Genomic DNA, 19,181 nt, shown 5'->3' on the forward strand with positions numbered 1-19,181 from the left:
ATGGCATGGTTCATCTGACCTTGACCTCATTTTCATGGTTCATTGGTCAATGTTTAGTTTTCTTGATTAATGTTAAGTTTATGTGACAGTTGTAATAAAGCTTTATATTTAGGACTATCAAAATAAAATCAATAATTAGTAAAGAAAGCGAGACATTTCAGCCTTTGCACTCTTGTTTAAGAAATGATTAAGAAATAAATGCACTAACTGCTTGTATATACTTTTTTCTTCTGTTAGATTGTCTTTTGTTTTCTATTGTTTCCTATTGTTATTTAAGCGTATGTGTATTGTTTATCGTATGTATTGAAGTTAAAATATTCAGTGACACAGATGTTACTATACATGAACCTAATTTACTTGTTCAGTAATTTTACTTACTAGCAAAGAGTTATATCATGAGATTTCTAAAATCATTTTAAGCCCAAAGGTTGTTTATCTCATAATACATGTTACGAGCCTGATATGTCATTAGGGCGAAACGAACAATAGTTTGACAAATATCTACTTAACACAAATATTCGCCCCCATATATATAGTCCTAGGTACAATGTACGTGTTGTATCGAAACACTTATATATCTCAAATTTATTCATTTACTACAAGTTTTCGTCTTCCTTATGCAATTATATACAAATAAAACAAAACCGTGTCATTGAATGAAACTTGTGCTATATTCCTTGCTTTGTAATAACATAAGACCTTTTATTGTTTCCATGCACTTTTTCCACTTACAGCATCTTATTCAAGGAGTTGGCAAGTTTTAAACAATGTAAATTGTTACTTTGTTAATCTACAATATGTGTACTTAGTCAAAACGTACACAAACCGACCACACTTCCCGTTATTTTTTGTTAGTTTTTTGACAATCTAAAGGAAGTTTTTAAGTTTTTTTAGCATGTTCAATGTGCCCCCGCATCTCGATTTCATTTTACTCTATAATAGCGTACTCTTAAACGTACTAACTGTAGCACTGCATGCTATATAAAAGGACACATGATTTGAATAAAAATATTACTCCGGTATATACTTTGAACAGGTTGTGATTAATCAATATTAACTCTGAGGTTAATCATCCGTGTTTAACAAATATATAGATAATATATTTATAAATACATATCTGATAGATAAAGGGAACATACCGTCAGCGATATTTTTTTTTATCTCAAAGAAAATTACCACCGTTCTATATCGATAAGAAGGTCGTGGCTATCAATAGTAATGGCAAGTGGGGTGGAAGCAGCTATAGTGACGGGAGCTGCTCAAGGAATAGGGAAAAGTATCGCCACAAGTTTGCTAAAACAAGGCTATAAGGTAAGTATTCCATTTTTTCGATCGAAGGTTTTAGTTAAAAATTGAGTTTAACCTGGGACATATTCTGTTACTCGGATTGACATTCTATTAATTAAGGTCGCATTTATGTAATGTTGGTTCCGCTCAAATGCAGTACGTGTGTTGAAATAATAAGGATCGAATAAAATTTAAGTTTAAAAACTTTCTTATGATATTTATATTGTGTCTTACAGGTAAATTATGATGTAAAGATTGCGAAATAAAACCCGATAATCCCAATTGTCTTAAAACTATTGTTATAGCAGTATTAAAGGTTTGGAACAATGCCTTGATAGAAATTTTGTAGATATATAAAGGTTCTTAGTTATAAATAGTTTTCATAATTCTGTATACATGTATTTTAATCCATATTTGCCCGCGATTAAATACTTGAAGATTACCATAAAATGAAGATTTTTTTGTTTACTTATGGAAATCGCTGTCAAAAAGACGTGTTCGTGTCTTGTTGAAAATCAGAACGATTTCGCGCAACAGGTGTTTTGATTCTGTCAACAATATACTTTATAGTGATATTGATGAAGAAACATAATTAACTGATCACAAGCCGGAATAAATCATATTGCATTAATTTTTGGTATCCGATGATTAATTTTTTGGTGACGCTTCTGTGTATTAAGATTTTTTCATTGAAGTTGTATTGCAACCTAACACCGTATTTGTTTCACTCTTAGTATCGATGTAATCCAATATTGGACATGTTAAGAATATTTTAAAAACGTCTAAATAGTATATTAAAAAGATATTCAAACATCGTTAATAAACATCTGTAAACATCTGTAAATCATAATCAAATATTTAATCATTCACTTTGCGGATGAGGGCAAAAAGAATAACCCTATGCTTTTTAGATTTATACATTGAACTAAAAACACATCCGCGATATAGCGGGTCCGTGACTGAATTATGTGTAAGCCATTTTGTCTTATGGCAATGCCCATTTAATGCTTAATTTGTTTATTGTTATATATAGTTTTAAGGTACCCTATAGTTGTTAACATTCTGATTTTTTAACAAAAAAAACTTTTGTTCATTCACATTAATTCAATAATTTCCAATTCTAACTATAACTATTATTTTTGTTTTCAATCAAATATATAGTTTTCACGTTTAAATCAACACAAGTATTATGTAAGTCAGTGAACCGGATATATTACTTATGTAAAACTATGGGAAGTTTAAACTCATTTTATATTTTCCCTGGTCAAGTGAGGCTGTTAAAAAACAGGGGTCCCTAAGTATGCGACCTGGGCTACTTAGGTATTTATATAGCAGGAAATAATTGAATAAAAATATTTGTTATCGTTAAAAAAAAAAAAAAAAAAAAAAAAAAAAAAACATTCTGATTTTTGGTCTCTGGTGGATTACTGGCAACCAACACATCTCCCATTTTTTAATTTAAAGTTGATAGAACCTTAAAGTGCACACATGAAGACATATCTCTTTGTCATGAGGAATACGACGTGTGCCACATGTAGAGCAGGATATGCATACTCTTATATATATATAGACCACATGATATTAACCTCGGTATTGGTGTTGCTCAGTCTTTAGTGTTTTTACAAAATTTAGTGTGTTGTATATAGACTGGTGTATTTACGTCGTTTTTAGTTTTGTGCTATGATTTTTGTCTGTCTCCTGTCTTACGAGATTTGATTATCCCTCTGTTAGCTTCTGACTCTTTTTAACTTTGAGGAAGTTCGTACGAGTATAAGATAGTTGGATCATATAATCATAAGAACCAGTTCCCAGGCCACTTAAGTTGAATGAGATGGCTCTTTATGTAATTTCAATTAATCCATTTAAAATATATCTTATCATTTCGATGCCAAAAACAAAGCCATCGAACCATTGGCAGGGGTATTGACCATAAGTGCTTATACACTAAACTGCTTCTTTTGTGGTTTTTGTTGCTGCTGTTGTTGTTTTACTACTATCAGTTCAGTAAATAGTCTTTTGGAATTTGAACCTTTTATGTTTATATAAATACAAAATACATATATTTTTTTCTTACATTTATATAGATTTTCATTTTTGACCTGGACTCAAATTTGGGACAGGCCACAGAAACAGATCTTTGTCAAAAGTTTGGTGAATCAAAGGCGACGTTCATAAATTGCGATGTCACAGACAAGGAACAATTTATAGGTTAGTCTTAAATATACATGATATCCTTAAATGGTTTTAAAATCAAGAAGATTGAAAGTTTTGCAGCCGCCTCTTATGGAGAGAAGGTATTGTTTTTTTTTTAAAACAAGAATGTGTCCATAGTACACGGATGCCCATTCGCACTATCATTTTCTATGTTTAGTGGACCGTGAAATTGGGGTAAAAACTCTAATTTGGCAATAAAATTTAAAAGATTATATCATAGGGAACATGTGTACTAAGTTTCAAGTTGATTGCACTTCAACTTCATCAAAAACTACCTCAACCAAAAACTTTAACCTGAAGCGGGACAGACGGACGGACGAACAGACGGACGGACGAACCGACCAGAAAACATTATGCCCATAAATGGGACATACAAATTGGTTTGTATATATGTATTTTGTGTTTAATAGACATGTTTAAAATTTTAGCTGTCTGCTCTTTCAAATAGTATGAATATTCACCTCGATTATAAGGACATTTTGTATCTTAAATTACATAAGAGATGATCAAAATTGCTATTTGTTATTTTCACTAGTAATATTTTTATCACATGATGACAAAGAATACACAATTTTACGATATTTGTTTTTTTATGACAAATAAGGAAAAGGAAGATTATTATGTACTGAACTTTTATTTATTTTTAAGTTGTTTTTACATACCGCCAAGTTTCAAATTTGTGCCAAAAGTAGAGTGTTGTATTGCATTGTTATATGTTCAAACCTCCATTCGTTTATATTTCCAGGAGCTTTTAACGAAGCAGTGAAGACATGTGGTCATATATCGGTGATGGTCAATAACGCAGGTATAGCTGACGAATTCAATTTTGAAAAATGTATAGCTGTGAATTTGGTAAGCAGATTCTCATATCTATTATTTTCATTAGTTCGTCTAATATTCTCTTCTCTAGCAAGGGTTACGAACAACTCCCCCTCCTCTCCGTCTTGACTCCCTCCTCTCCATCTAGAGAGCCGGAGGGGAGTGGATCGTAACTCCCGGATAGCGAAGATTGGTCTAAATCTAAAAGGGATATATTTTATATATTACATTCTTTTTTTCAATATCAATCTACATTCACTTATATTGTTATCAATCACTTGAATATTATTTCCGATTTCCTCTTGTTTTTTTATTAATTGAATCCGTCCTTAACAAACGGTCGGCACTTAACCTTTATAACGGACACATTAATTTATATTTCCTGATGCAGTTATTGATTAAATACAGCTGTATATTTACATTATTACTTTCAGTGCAACTTCGATTGAAAAATAACGATATAGGTTACCTACCAAAGGCTTACGAAACCCGTGATGATATATATTAAATAAATAAAAATTACATATTTCATATTATCATCAAAATAGATCTAATAATTATATTCTATTTGATGTATATGTCAAATACGATCAGATATCGACACCAGCTGTCTAAAATATAGTTATGAATGAGTGCTTTAGTATATAAACTTGAGAGTTGTTGTAGAAAACTTAATAGAGTAAAACAGGAGAAGATTTGAAAAAAATAAGAAATTAACGACAGCTTTTCTCGGGTATCCTTAATATAGACTTTTTGGTTTTCCCCCAATAATTACAATTGCTATAATTATAAATGATATCATCAAGTTTTTTTTCTTCATTTAAATATTTTTGACCCGTTTTTTTCATGTAAACAAACCACTGTGTTAGTCAGTAAAGGTTGGTATGGAAAATCTATTGACAAATACATGCACTTTTTAATTAATCAATGACTAAGATAACCGCAAAATTTCGTAAGGGTTCAATGATATAAAAGGTATTTTTTAAGATAGGAATCATAATTACTTTAGGTATTAAAGGTCATTCTTTCAAATGGTGTTGATATCATAGCGCAAAGACAAGACAATGGGAGCGAAAATGATTTACATTGTCATTTCGGTACACCGATTTAAAAAAAAAAGTTTTATTTTTTGTTTAAAGAAGTCAGGGGGTTACAAATATCACGTTGCTGTACTGACCATTTTCCTTCCTTCAATTTTTTTTTAAAATAAATTGAAATATGAAAAATCATATGTTAGCATAAAAAAGCACAGAACCATGTTATAATTCAGGCTTTGTACAACATTTTCATTCTAGTATATCTCGTTAAATGTTGAAAGCAAACCCATTATTGAAAAGTACTTTTTGTGATATTCAGATTGGAGTGATTCAGGGTTGTAACCTTGCTATAGACCATATGAGGAAAGATAAAGGCGGAAAAGGAGGAATAATAGTCAATGTGGCGTCAATGGCAGGTACATTAAAGCAACAATAGCTGGCAAATGTTTATTCTTATAAATTGAAAATAAAAGGAGAAAACTATGAATATGAACACGATATCAGTTGTGGTAGCCATTGTTGTCTCTTTGGCACATTCCCCATTTCCATTCTCAATTTTATTGAAAAGTCTAGAAAATAATGCTAAGAATAAAAATTTATGATATTGTTGTTTCGCTGAAATATCGTTGATTTGATGGTAATTCAATGTGTTGCCATTTAAGCGTTAAAAAGAAGAAAGATCCGTAAAACATTAGGAATTTTTGCTCTGTAGCTTATATATACAAAATGTATGTAAATTTATACAATTTAGTTCATTAAGCTAACTTTTTATTTAACGTTTATTTCAGCTGTTGATGCACACTTCATCCTTCCAACGTACTGTGCGACAAAGAGTGGATCACTCCAGTTTACTAGAGCATGGTCTGTGAGTACAGCTATATCTTTAAATAATAATACAAGTAATATCATATTACTGGTGTCCTAGAAAAGCCATTTTTCACCGATGCCAAATTTTTCTGTGCGCAATTGGGATGGGGCAGGATCAGGACTATCCCCAGCTCTACTAACACGAAAAGCGGATACTTCTTGAAGAACCCCCCACCCCCAAAAAAAAGAATTCTGTATTTTTATACTTTTCAAAATAGGCTCTTTTTTAAAAACTCTAAAGCTTTTCTCTTTATTTTTTAGAAACGTTGGCATATATCCCACCATGTTAATTGCGGTTCTGACGGGGAACATGAACGCTAATTAATACGATTATTAATCCGTCAAACATATGTTGTCGTTTAATGTGATTTAAGCCTTTATTAATAACATCGGAGTTCAATTTTGTTGTTGTTGGCCCAATTACTTCCTGTTAAAAAAAGTGAAAAAAAATGAATTCCATTTACGACATAGCTATAGTAAGCATGGTTCAATCATCTACTTCACATAAGCTTACATCTCACAAAATGATTACAATAGTGTTAATTTCCTTCAGAACATGTTTTTATGAATTCATAGCAGTATGTTAATATCTGCCACTTGCTACCAATATGATGATATATTAAAATTGATTGTTATAATTCTGTTTTTACCGTTATAGTTTTACTTGAGATTTAAAAATAGCTTTCAGCTCAAACAACATGTAGGAGGTCAACTACTAATACCGTAGGCACTAAACACTTGATTATATATACCTATAGCTATATTATCTAGCACTTAGAAGATTTTCAAACCCCCAATCAGTTACAATTACTGAACAATACAATAAACATATTTTTTACTCCTTTTTACGATTTTTTTTTAAATAAGAAGTTTTCAAAATCAGCAATCAATTATATTGATTGATTGATAGATTGCTTAACGTCCAGTGGCAAATATTTCATGCATGTTCAGGACGAGAAAAGTTAACAATAAATCATGACAATATGTAGGTTTTGTAACAATAAAGGCCATCCACAGGATGATGGACGGAGAAATTTGGACTGCCACAGGAACTACTGATGAGGGTATATTGGATAGGGACAGAAATTTTGACTTGCAACAGGCCACCTACGAACCCCTCTAAGAGTTGTTGCAAGGGTTCTTAACGTGCAAAGAAATTTTTTCTCTCTTAACACGAGGCATCGGATTTAACGTCCACATTCTGACCGGACGTTAATTGAAGACCAGCTATAAGATTAAGCCCGCCCCCCCTCCGTTCGTGGGAAAAATTTGGTTGATTATATAGGGAATCATTGAAGCATGACTGGAGCGGGCCCCCCATTTGGTCAGTCAGCGCCCCCCCCCCCCCTTTTAGGAAAAGTTCTGGATCCACCACTGTGCGTTGTGCGTGAATATGTAATCCTTGCGCTAAATTGCACACCAAATTCCTTTCTGTCAACATTCTTAATTAACACATACTATTTCAAAAGCCGCTCGCACTATCTATACATGTAAGAGAATCGCATTCCCTTAAAGTACAAGCGTTAGCGTTTACCATGAAGAAAAGGATTAATATTCTCTTACAAACTTTAAATTAATGTAAAAGTGTTTATTAAGGATGTTTTGTTCTGACATTTCAGTCTCATTCAGTCTCATTGAAATCTCGTTCTGGAATTATTTCCAAAACATGTGATACAAGTGGAAAATATCAATGAATTTGATAATTATCATAATCAAACTTAACTCTGTGAAAGAAATGTGTATTTCCAATAAGTAGTTTTTGAGTAATGAAATTTTCAAACATTATTAGTCAGTCTTTCTTAGTGAAATTTTGAGAACACCTATACCTATAGTTTTTTTAGTTGAATTTATTCGGATTGGTCCATTTCATCTTTATTGAGAGTATGAAAAAAAGTTTAATTGTGGAACTGTGATTTTTTTCACGACAATTACCCCAAAAATGGGTAAAAATTGATGAAAAAATTTTCAGAGGGCCGTAGCAAAAAAAGAAGCGCGCCACCATATGATTTTTTCTTCTTCAATTATTTATTTACACTCATATAAATCCAAAAATCAGGTTTAGAAAAAGAGTTTAATTCTAGAAATTGTTGGCTTCTCAGGTGTACATCCTTAAGGCTCAAATAATCTAGGCAGTTGCTGATTATGGGACTAATTTTCAGTTATCCAGTTCAATATTGATGCATCTATTAGTCTGGATAAAGACTACTAATGGCTATAGTATACTGATGTATGTACATAATTTTTTTTTTATAAAGACACATGTAATAGATCATAGCAAAATGATCCCAAATGATTAAACTATATACTAGTGTTTCATTTACATACGCTGCCTCTCTGTTTAACGGAAGAGGACCTTATACAGGAAAACTACATTCCTCTAAAGTATGAGTTTGGGGAAGCGATAACAAAATAGGGAGAGGTTGCAAATATAATTACAATGTTAAGTTACTTAGTCTTCAACAACCTAGCTTTACTCTTGACAAACTTCATTTAGCCTACACCAAATATAATTTACTGAAAACGTACTTTTTCAATGGATTTTTTTTTATAAATATCGTTGAACCTAACTTCTGAAAACAACTGAAGAAAATGTTTTTTCCTCAGTTTTTATTTTTCCATAATGTATGTCTTCAGATAGTTACAGGTATGGACAGAAAATGTGAAAAAATAAAACTTGCATGGAGGTTTTTCATCTGCAAAATTTTATCAGGAATGTAATGACTATACTGGGTGTTTGATTTATCTATTTCCCTCGAATTTGACAATGATAAATACACGTTTTCCTAACTTATACATGTACCGTGTTTGTTACGTATAAAATTTGATGATAATTTGTTTGCTCTTAAAACGATTAAAAAAACGCATGTGTAACTCACTCTGCATGGACTGTAGCATTGAAGCATCAAAACCTACGAAAACAATAAAATTGAGAATGAAAATGGGGAATATGTCAAAGAGACAACAACTCGACCAAAGAGCAGACAACAGCCGAAGGCCACCAATGGGGTTTCGAAGTAGCGAGAAAATCCCACACCCGGAGGTAGGCCCTTAAATAAAATTGTCTACTAGTTCAGTGAAAATGGACGTCACTAAACTTCAAAACATATATAAAGGAACTAAACTGAAAAAACAACATACAAAACTAACAAAGGCCAGAGGCTCCTGACATGGCATATTATTTGATTTCTGTTTGCTGTTTAGTAAGAGACAATGCCAATGGACAATACATCCTCTGTGACAGATGTAGAAAAATGTTTTTGGAGATCCATTAGTTCAAGTTATTGCTTCATGTGACTATCTCGACCAAAAATGCAAGTGATAACTTTTGGTGTGAAATTATAAATATCAATCCAATAACTTTTAGTATCTTTATAGCAAACATGCCTGATGAAAAACTTTTTTTATTACTTACTGTCCTATAAATCGGACAATTTTCCACTGGGGAATGTAAATTGTGTAATAATAAAGTAAGGAATTATCTTTTTGTATACAAAATGTATTTACAATTAAAATCAATAAATTCAAAATCTGAGTTACAACTAAATTTTATCTCTTAGTCAATATTTTATTCCTGCTCTAACATCAAATACATTTAGTACTACGTTATCATCTAAAATTAAAATGTTTGAACAAATGCAGTTTATGTGAAAATGGAGAAAAAAACCACTGTTATTCTAATTGCCTGCGAATACATTAATCTGCATCTTTGCTGAACATTAAGGTTATATTGAATTTCAAATTACTCCTTAATTTTGCATTGCTTTATTAATATTAATTTTTCATAATTCTAAAGTTATAACTTATTTCACACAATAGCATTGCTTATCAATTTTACTGAACTGTAAAACTTCAAACTTATTTAGATTTATTTTGTTTGTTTTGGAATACAACTGTTATCCTTTTAAGTTAATAAATGGGCTCCAGGGCAGTTGGAACTCATTTGTGATCATTTGTAGAAATTCTTTGTTTTGAACTATCTATATATATTGGATCATATAGGTCTAAATAAAAGGAACATGATTTACATTCATTAATTTATTCATAATTAAGGAACATCAAATCCAACAGTTTCGTTGGTCGAGAGCACTTTGGTATATTCTATATTCGTAGCAAATGTCTTTTCGTTGACTAAACTTCAACTAATATACGGTATTGTGTTTGCTCATTGTCGAAGGCTTAAATTACAGCGACATATAGTTGTTTACGTCTTTGGTGGAAACTTGGCTTGTTGCAATCTTTCAACATCTACTTATTTGTATGTATTCAAACGTATTAATAAAATTTATTTTAAAACAAAATATTTTCTATAAAAAAAAAGAAAATGACAAAATGTATGATAGATTTTTGTACATACTAGTATCGAAAAAAAACCCGTTATGTTCGTCTTTGTTAGTTTTTATAACCTGTTGTTTGAAGGTTGAATACAATTTACGCAACTGTATAATTAAACCACAATTGTTTACTAATTATTCAATAACATATGAATCACATGACCGCTAATATGTGTATCAAGTGATTTCACAATGTTCCTTAAGAATAAATCTGGTATTAAACCACTCATGCACGGGGAATGTGTAATCTAAATATTTTACCAAGGATAACGCTTACATTTTGTCCTTATGTCAATAAGGAACAAAACCCAAGACCAAGATTCTCAAAATTATCCTAACTAATTAACTAGAAGCATAAGCGACTCCAACGATAGAAATAAAAACACTCTTCAAATTTAAAAAAAAAATAGCGTCCGCATACAGGACCAGATCTTCACAGAAACCATGAGACAAGAAGATATGTATGATCTTGATGAACAGATTGTCAGATGAAATTAATCAAGATGTTGAATTCCACAAAGCCATATGAGATGTCATAGGAGCAGGAAGACTATCTAGCGGACAAACCGCACAGTCTTTTCACGGCATCTATTAACGAAAGTTATCAATATCGTGAATGTCGTTGGTACATGAATTTAAATGTTCGACGAATTGCAAACTTTCTATAGATCTGTATACATACTTGAGTCAAACCACAAAATCAAGTATGTACGAAAATGAATATTTTCGTATATATCAGCGAAATTTGGTACCCCAATAATGAATGAATCCATATCATATAATGGTTACCACAATAGTAAAAAAAAAATGCTTAACAAGAGTCTTTTTAGCATGAACCACCACTCTAGAAGTCCTTTAAAGAAAATGTCTTGAAACCAAGAAACCAAAAATATTAAGGAAAACACCACAGTGGTGGAAGAAAGCGAAAATATAATCAGAATTATCGTTGCACGAACAGATGTAAAGAATATACGTTTAACAACAATTTTAAACATTGCTAGATATTCGAATTTCATATAATACTTTATCATAAAAGAGAGGAGAAAGATACGAAAATAAATCGAAAATAAACTGATAATTTAACGTCATGGCTAAAATAGACTAAAAGACCAACAGACAAGCACTAGCACACAAAACACAACATAGAAAACTAAAAACTGAGCAACATGCACCCCATTAAAAACTGGGGTTATCTCAGAGGCTCCAGAAGGGTAATCAGATACGCCTGCACGTGTGGCACCTGTCGTGTTCCTCATATGTTAGTACAACCTCGGTAATAAGTATAATTCGAAAGGTCACATTTGGGACACAGCTTGGACAAATGTTTTAAACTTTTTTGAAAGTTTAGACCAACTTGTAGTTTATATACAAGACTCATGAAATCCGAATTTTATATATTATCTTCTGGTGAATAACATGAAAAATATAACAATAATTTTTCAGAAAAACCCAAAATGTGAAGAATATGGATTGACGTTTATGTGTTTGTGTCCAGGCTTTGTTGATACAGAAATGGTACGCTCAGGAGGTCCACACTGTTTAAATCCCGACATTTTTGAATTAGCAAAATCGTCAGGGCTATTGAAGTAAGTAAAGAATACTTATATGGAAGGTTCATCAAACGAAGACAATGACAGTATTTAAACAAGTATACTTAAATAAGAAAAGTATAACACGCTGAAGTGTCTCGACTGGCTGCTTTACTTATAATGATTGAATGTATGCTGATTATATTTAAGATAAAGGCTTTACTATACGAATTACATAAACTTAACTGTATCAATGGCCCATGTAATGAGGTCATGGTCAGATAAATCCTGCCAGACGCATATGTCCACCTTCCAACCCTTCAATACACCAAAATATAGTTGCCTTTCTAGCTAAGAATATCAGAGAAACTGAACTATGTTCTATCATACTCTGAAGCATTACAATAAAAAAATACCTACACATTTTTTTTAACTGCAAATATAAAATAACATTCAACAACTAGAAGATAGTGACAGGAGCCATCACCACACGAGAGACGATTAAATTGTGATGGTTTATTTCCTTGAAAGAAAAATGTTTATACCCAAGGAAGGCAGACATTGTTTAATGCACCCTATTTACATCCAAAGCTGCAAAAGTGTTTTAAATAGTCAGAGCTGAAATTGTATGTTCATATGCACATGAAGTGTTTTACCATGATTTCAAATGTGTGGTTTTCTTTCTTGTATCCCGCACTGTTTAGAAGTGCGAATAATGTTTCCAATTTTCATAACTCACAACGCATTAAAATTTTAAGTTTTTACAGTGAATGGGATCATATGTTTCAAGGTTTACCACAAGGGTCAATTCATGATCCAGTTCTTTTCAATGTCTTCATAAATGACATATTTCATTTTGTACAAAATAACACTGAAATATGTAAAAAGGCAGCAAGACAATTAAACATTCTAAAACGTATGGGTATATATTTAGGTCAACAGCATAATATACTCATTCACTCTTTCGAATTTTAACTATTGTATAGTAATTTGGCACTATCATAGTGAAGCAAATGCTTTGAAATGGGGAAAATCATGAAAGAGCTCTTAGATTCATCTATGAAGATTATGATAGTCTACACGAAAAACTGTTAGAAAAATCAAATATACCATCTTTAAGAATAAAAACAATTGCAACAGTAACTTTAAAAATAATTCATAAAAAAGTCAGAGCTTCTTTCATGATTTGATTGATATAACAATTCACAATTATGATTAAGATCGCAAGAAACAGCAGTACTCCCGAAGGTCACAACTACTAGGTATGGCTTAAGATCATTTCGCTAAAAATCTGCACTAATCTGGAATGAGCTGCCGTACCTTTTTCGAATGGAAACATCTTTTACCAATTCACAAAATTGATACATGGGATCCAAATAACAGCACATGCCAGTGCAGTTAGTGCATGCATATAGTGTTATATGCCTATGCTTCTTTCATTTTTAGCTCACCTGGCCCAAAGGGTCAAGTGAGATTTCTCATCACTTGGCGTCCGGCGTCGTCCGTCGTCGTCCGTCGTCGTTAACATTTACAAAAATCTTCTCCTCTGAAACTACTGGGCCAAATTAATCCAAACTTGGCCACAATCATTTTTGGGGTATATAGTTTAAAAAATGTGTCCGATGAGCCGGCCAACCAACCAAGATGGCCACCACCGCTAAAAATAGAACATAGGGGTAAAATGCAGTTTTGGGCTTATTATAACTCGAAAACAAAAGCATTTAGAATGTACAGCAAAGTAAGACCTAAAAAAAAGGTCAAAATGACCAAAATGGTCAATTGACCCCCTAAGGAGTTATTGTCCTTTAGAGTCAATTTTTAACAATTTTCATAAAATTTGTAAATTTGTACTTATATTTTCCACTGAAACTACTGGGCCAAGTTCATTATAGATAGAGATAATTGTAAGCAGCAAGAATGTTCAGTAAAGTAAGATATACAAACACATCACATCACCAAAACACAATTTTGTCATGAATTTATCTGTGTCCATTGTTTAATATGCACATAGACCAAGGTGAGCGACACAGGCTCTTCAGAGCCTCTATTTATTTTTTGTTCGACTATTTGAGGTTTTTTTTATTTTGCTTATTTTTCTTAAATTTGTGCTATGTTTTAAGATATACTATACTTTTAACTTTTATATGTCATCTATGGTATCTTACCGTGCATTATATGTTAAAACTTGTGTTGTATTCATGACTTTTGTATGTTGTGTATATATTTTGTTATTCAGTCGATTCGAAAAGCTCACTAGAGCTGTGTTTATGTAGTTTTATGTTAAAATATCGACTTTAAATAAAACTTTGAATTGAATTGAATCTAATTAATATGAAAATCAGCACTCATGTATATATTATATCTAACATGGTAAAGTTCTAGATATATATTTCTTTTTGCAGACTAGAAACAATTGAAGATGCCTTCTCGAAGCTCATGAATGACAAACAAAATGGTTCCGTGTTAGAAGTTTCAATATTCAGAATAGAGTATTTAAAACAAACTTCTGTAATGCAAGTTAACAATGACAAAGAAACGTCCTGATTAGGTATTGTGAATGAAAAACTTTGCATCAATGTTGGAAGAAGATCAAGTCATTGGTTCTGCACAAGTGGAGCGGCAGAACAGACATTCATTGAAAAAAGCTAAACTAGAACAAGGTGGAGCACATTACTTTAACCCGACTGCAATGAATGACATTATAAAAGGAAATCCGAATTTAGCAATTCCATTTTTTCGTATTTATACAATTGTTGTCTTTTTCTATTTTGAAAACTCATTGAATAATTTTTCACTATGTACTATTCCAATAACATATTGGGGGGGGGGGGGGGGGGATTGCACAGGCACTTGTATTGTATATTGGAAAAAAAATAAAGAAACAAGTGCCTGTGTAGAATTGGACACCACATATGCTTTTTGTTTGATAATAGGAGTGAAAGCAAAAACAATTTTATTACAGATGAAAATCAAAGTTATGGGTTGAGAGGTTCCCTAAAAATGTTACATCCCACCCACTTTATACATACTATTTCTCGAATTGCCAGTGGCTCTCTTGAAATCGTAAATTTGGAATATCATTCATTTGAACTTCAATGTTGTTTTCTTTTGACTCATTTTATATTGTTAATAGAATGCCATCAAGATTATTTTCGAACTTTTTTGACACAAGTAATTTATCAATTATGTAATTATGTAATTAATGTTTATCCCTCATAATACCATTAGATTATACTAACTTTAATAACAATAAATTAATTTCATTTGAAGTTGTGTTACTAAATATGTTGCTTTTGGTGTTACACTGTTATTCTATACAATTTCTTTCTTTCAAGCTGACAAAAAAAAATCAATTTAGAGAAACTATTGACACAGATATGTCTTGCCTGTCTGCATATCAGATGGACATCAACATTGCTTATTATTTCAGTCACTGGACCATGGCACAGGAGACATGGACTCAAAATAGTTGTCAAACTGATATTTACTAATAGTATTGCAACTTTATATTAAATATCAATGATCGATCACAAGCAGTTCTTATCAAACTAAGACCAGATGCTCGCAGGGCACAGCTTTATACAACTGCAGAGGTCAAACCCTGAACAGTTGGGGCAAGTATGGACACAACATTCAAACTTCATACAGCTCTGAATTTGGATGGTGATTAAATAGTTGACACAGTATAGGTTTCTGACACAGACTGAATGAATGTGGTCTAAGAACTTAAAAATTTTAAAATGGACATTTACCTTTTATGGTCCAATATCCAAAATCTAAACACATGGTTAAATTCAGCATATCAAAGAACCTCAAAAATTCAATTTTCGATGAAATCAAATAAAGTTCAATTTTGGACCCTTTAGACCTCAATGTTGTCCAATTTGATAACTGGGCCCAAATATCAAAAATCTAAATGCATGGTTAGACTCAGCATATCAAAGTTTAATTCTGGACCCCGATTTGGACCAACTTGAAAACTGGGCACATAATAAAAAAATCTAAGAACATGTTCAGATTCAGCATATGAAAGAACCCAAAGAATTCAATTTTTGTTAAAATCAAACTAAGTTTAATTTTGGACCTTAATATAGACCAATTTAAAAACAGGACCAAAAATTAAGAATCTAAATACATGGTTAGACTCAGCATATCAAAGAACCCCATATATTCATTTTTTGTTGAAATCAAACAAAGTTTAATTTTGACCCTTTTGGCCCCTAATTCCTAAACTGTTTGGACCAAAACCCCCAAAATCATTCCAAACCTTCCTTTAGAGGTTATAAACTTTTTTTTATTTTTTTTTTTATTTCTATTTTCTTATACTTAAGTTATTATCTGGAAATCATCAGTCTTCGTACGACGCTGACGACGACGCTTGATACCAATATATGACCAAATTTTTTGTAATTTTTGCGGTCGTATAAAAACCTCAAAGTTTTTACCCAAGATCTTTCTGACAGTAGGAGTCTTACTGACCATTATATTTATGTTGAAAGTATTAAAAATAAAATTTACTACAAATATCACATACTCTACAATTTTTAAGATCCATGACAAGGAAATAAGGTCAAGGTCAGATAAAACCTGCAAGACAGACATGTACACCTAACAATTATTCCACAAATATAGCTGACCCATTTTTATCAGTATTTGAAAAACAGACCAAAACTACAAAAAACTTAAAATTGACCAATGAACCATGAAAATGAGGTCAAGGTTATATGCTAGACTTGAGACATATGGGCCCTACCAATTATTCTATACACCAAATATAGTTGACCTACTGCTTATAGTATTTGAAAAACAGATAACAAGAGTGCACACACTGAAATGTCTCGCCTTCTTTACTAATCATTGATTTTATGTTGATAGTCCTAAGCATAAAGCTTGATTACAACTGTCACATAAACTTAACATTAACCAAGATAGCTAAACAAAGACCAATGAACCATGAAAAGTAGGTCAAGGTCAGATGAACCATGCCAGGCAGACATGTACAGCTAACAAAGCTTCCATACAACAAATATAGTTGACCTATTACTTACAGTTTAAGAAAAATAGACCAAAACACAACCAGATGCTCCGCAGGGCGTAGCTTTATACGACCGCAGAGGTTGAACCCTGAAAGGTTGGGGCAAGTATGGACACAACATTCAAGCTGGATTCAGCTCTAAATTTGGATTGTGATTAAATAGTTGACACAGCATAGGTTTCTGACACAGAATGAATGTGTTCTAATGAACTTAAAATTTTTGTTTTCTCTTAGAGCAATTCACTATGCTGTTGAATATTAATCCTCTCAAAAAAATGTTTGAAGAAATTTTCTTTTTTATTTATGAAATTTCAAATGAGAAAAATTGAACCCATTTTTTTCAATCACATCCCCCTTTCCCTTATTCCAAAACTAATCTCAATTAAAATTTCTAATGGAGTTTGCAACAATAACTACTCATTTAAATACATCATAAAATATTAATTAAGATGTAAAAAAACTGCTTGTTATCACTGAATGGTAAAGATTATTTTAATTTATCAGTTGGTAGTAAAAAGTGAATATACATTGTATATTGTATATAACAAAGATTTAAGTTGATTCTGGACAAAGAAAGATAACTCCAATTAAAAAAAAATCTTGCTATTGCACAATATTTTGCAATTAGATATTTCTTGCTTACTATTCTGGACAAAGAAAAATAACTCTAATTAAATTTTTTTTTGCTATTTCACAATATTGTGCAATTAGATATTTCTTGCCATTGCGCAATACTGTGCAATTGAAAAGACTTAATTGCTATTGCACAATACTTAATATAATAATTTTTGATCCTGATTTGGACCAACTTGAAAACTGGGCCCATAATAAAAAATCTAAGTACATTTTTGGATTCAGCATATCAAAGAACCCCAAGATTTCAATTTTTGTTAAAATCAGACTAAGTTTAATTTTGGACCCTTTGGACTTTAGTGTAGACCAATTTGAAAACAGGACCAAAAATGAAGAATCTACATACACAGTTAGATTTGGAATATCAAAGAACCCCATTTATTCAATTTTTGATGAAATCAAACAAAGTTTAATTTTGGGCCCCGATTTGGACCAACTTGAAAACTGGGCCAATAATCAAGAATCTAAGTACATTTTTAGATTCAGCATATCAAAGAACCTAACTGATTCATTTTTTGTCAAAATCAAACTAAGTTTGATTTTGGACCCTTTGGACCTTAATGTAGACCAATTTGAAAACGGGACCAAAAGTTAAGAATCTACATACACAGTCATGACAGTTAGATTCGGCATATCAAAGAACCCCAATTATTCAATTTTGATGAAATCAAACAAAGTTTAATTTTGGACCCTTTGGACCCCTTATTCTGTTGGGACCAAAACTCCCAAAATCAATACCAACCTTCCTTTTATGGTCATAAACCTTGTGTTTAAATTTCATAGATTTCTATTTACTTATACTAACGTTATGGTGCGAAAACCAAGAAAAATGCTTATTTTGGTCCCTTTTTGGCCCCTAATTCCTAAACTGTTGGGACCTAAACTCCCAAAATCAATACCAACCTTCCTTTTGTAGTCATTAACATTGTGTTTAAATTTCATTGATTTCTATTTACTTAAACTAAAGTTATTGTGCGAAAACCAAGAATAATGCTTATTTGGGCCCTTTTTTGGCCCCTAATTCCTAAACTGTTGAAACCAAAACTCCCAAAATCAATCCCAACCGTTCTTTTGTGGTCATAAACCTTGTGTCAAAATTTCATAGATTTCTATTAACTTAAACTAAAGTTATAGTGCGAAAACCAAGAAAATGCTTATTTGGGCCCTTTTTGGCCCCTAATTCCTAAAATGTTGGGACCAAAACTCCCAAAATCAATACCAACCTTCCTTTTGTGGTCATAAACCTTGTGTTTGAATTTCATAGATTTCCATTCACTTTTACTAAAGTTAGAGTGCGAAAACTAAAAGTTTTCGGACGACGACGACGACGACGCCAACGTGATAGCAATATACAACGAAAAATTTTTCAAATTTTGCGGTCGTATAAAAACTTAACACTGTGCAATGAACCGTGCAATTGAGGTCATGG

At 31.9% G+C, this 19,181-nt stretch overlaps 1 protein-coding gene across 1 annotated transcript; it reads left to right on the forward strand.

Moving 5' to 3' along the window:
- Nucleotides 1–926: 926 nt before the first annotated feature.
- LOC139519753 (15-hydroxyprostaglandin dehydrogenase [NAD(+)]-like) lies at nt 927–15,353 on the forward strand. The gene is made up of 7 exons (XM_071312007.1): nt 927–1,311; nt 3,372–3,495; nt 4,247–4,353; nt 5,677–5,773; nt 6,146–6,222; nt 11,999–12,141; nt 14,487–15,353. Exons 1-7 carry the CDS (start codon nt 1,219–1,221, stop codon nt 14,626–14,628), a joined length of 783 nt encoding a protein of 260 aa, XP_071168108.1. The 5' UTR covers nt 927–1,218; the 3' UTR covers nt 14,629–15,353.
- Nucleotides 15,354–19,181: the final 3,828 nt, after the last annotated feature.

Source organism: Mytilus edulis, chromosome 4, assembly GCF_963676685.1.
Source record: "Mytilus edulis chromosome 4, xbMytEdul2.2, whole genome shotgun sequence".
NCBI classification, from domain to species: Eukaryota; Metazoa; Mollusca; class Bivalvia; order Mytilida; family Mytilidae; genus Mytilus; species Mytilus edulis.

Excerpts from the sequence above, each read along its gene's own strand:
- LOC139519753 (XM_071312007.1), top strand. The coding sequence starts at position 1,219 with ATGGCAAGTGGGGTGGAAGCAGCTATAGTGACGGGAGCTGCTCAAGGA. Across the intron at positions 6,223-11,998 it reads AGTTTACTAGAGCATGGTCT|AAAAACCCAAAATGTGAAGA; the intron begins GTGAGTACAGCT and ends ATAATTTTTCAG. Across the intron at positions 12,142-14,486 it reads AAATCGTCAGGGCTATTGAA|ACTAGAAACAATTGAAGATG; the intron begins GTAAGTAAAGAA and ends TTCTTTTTGCAG.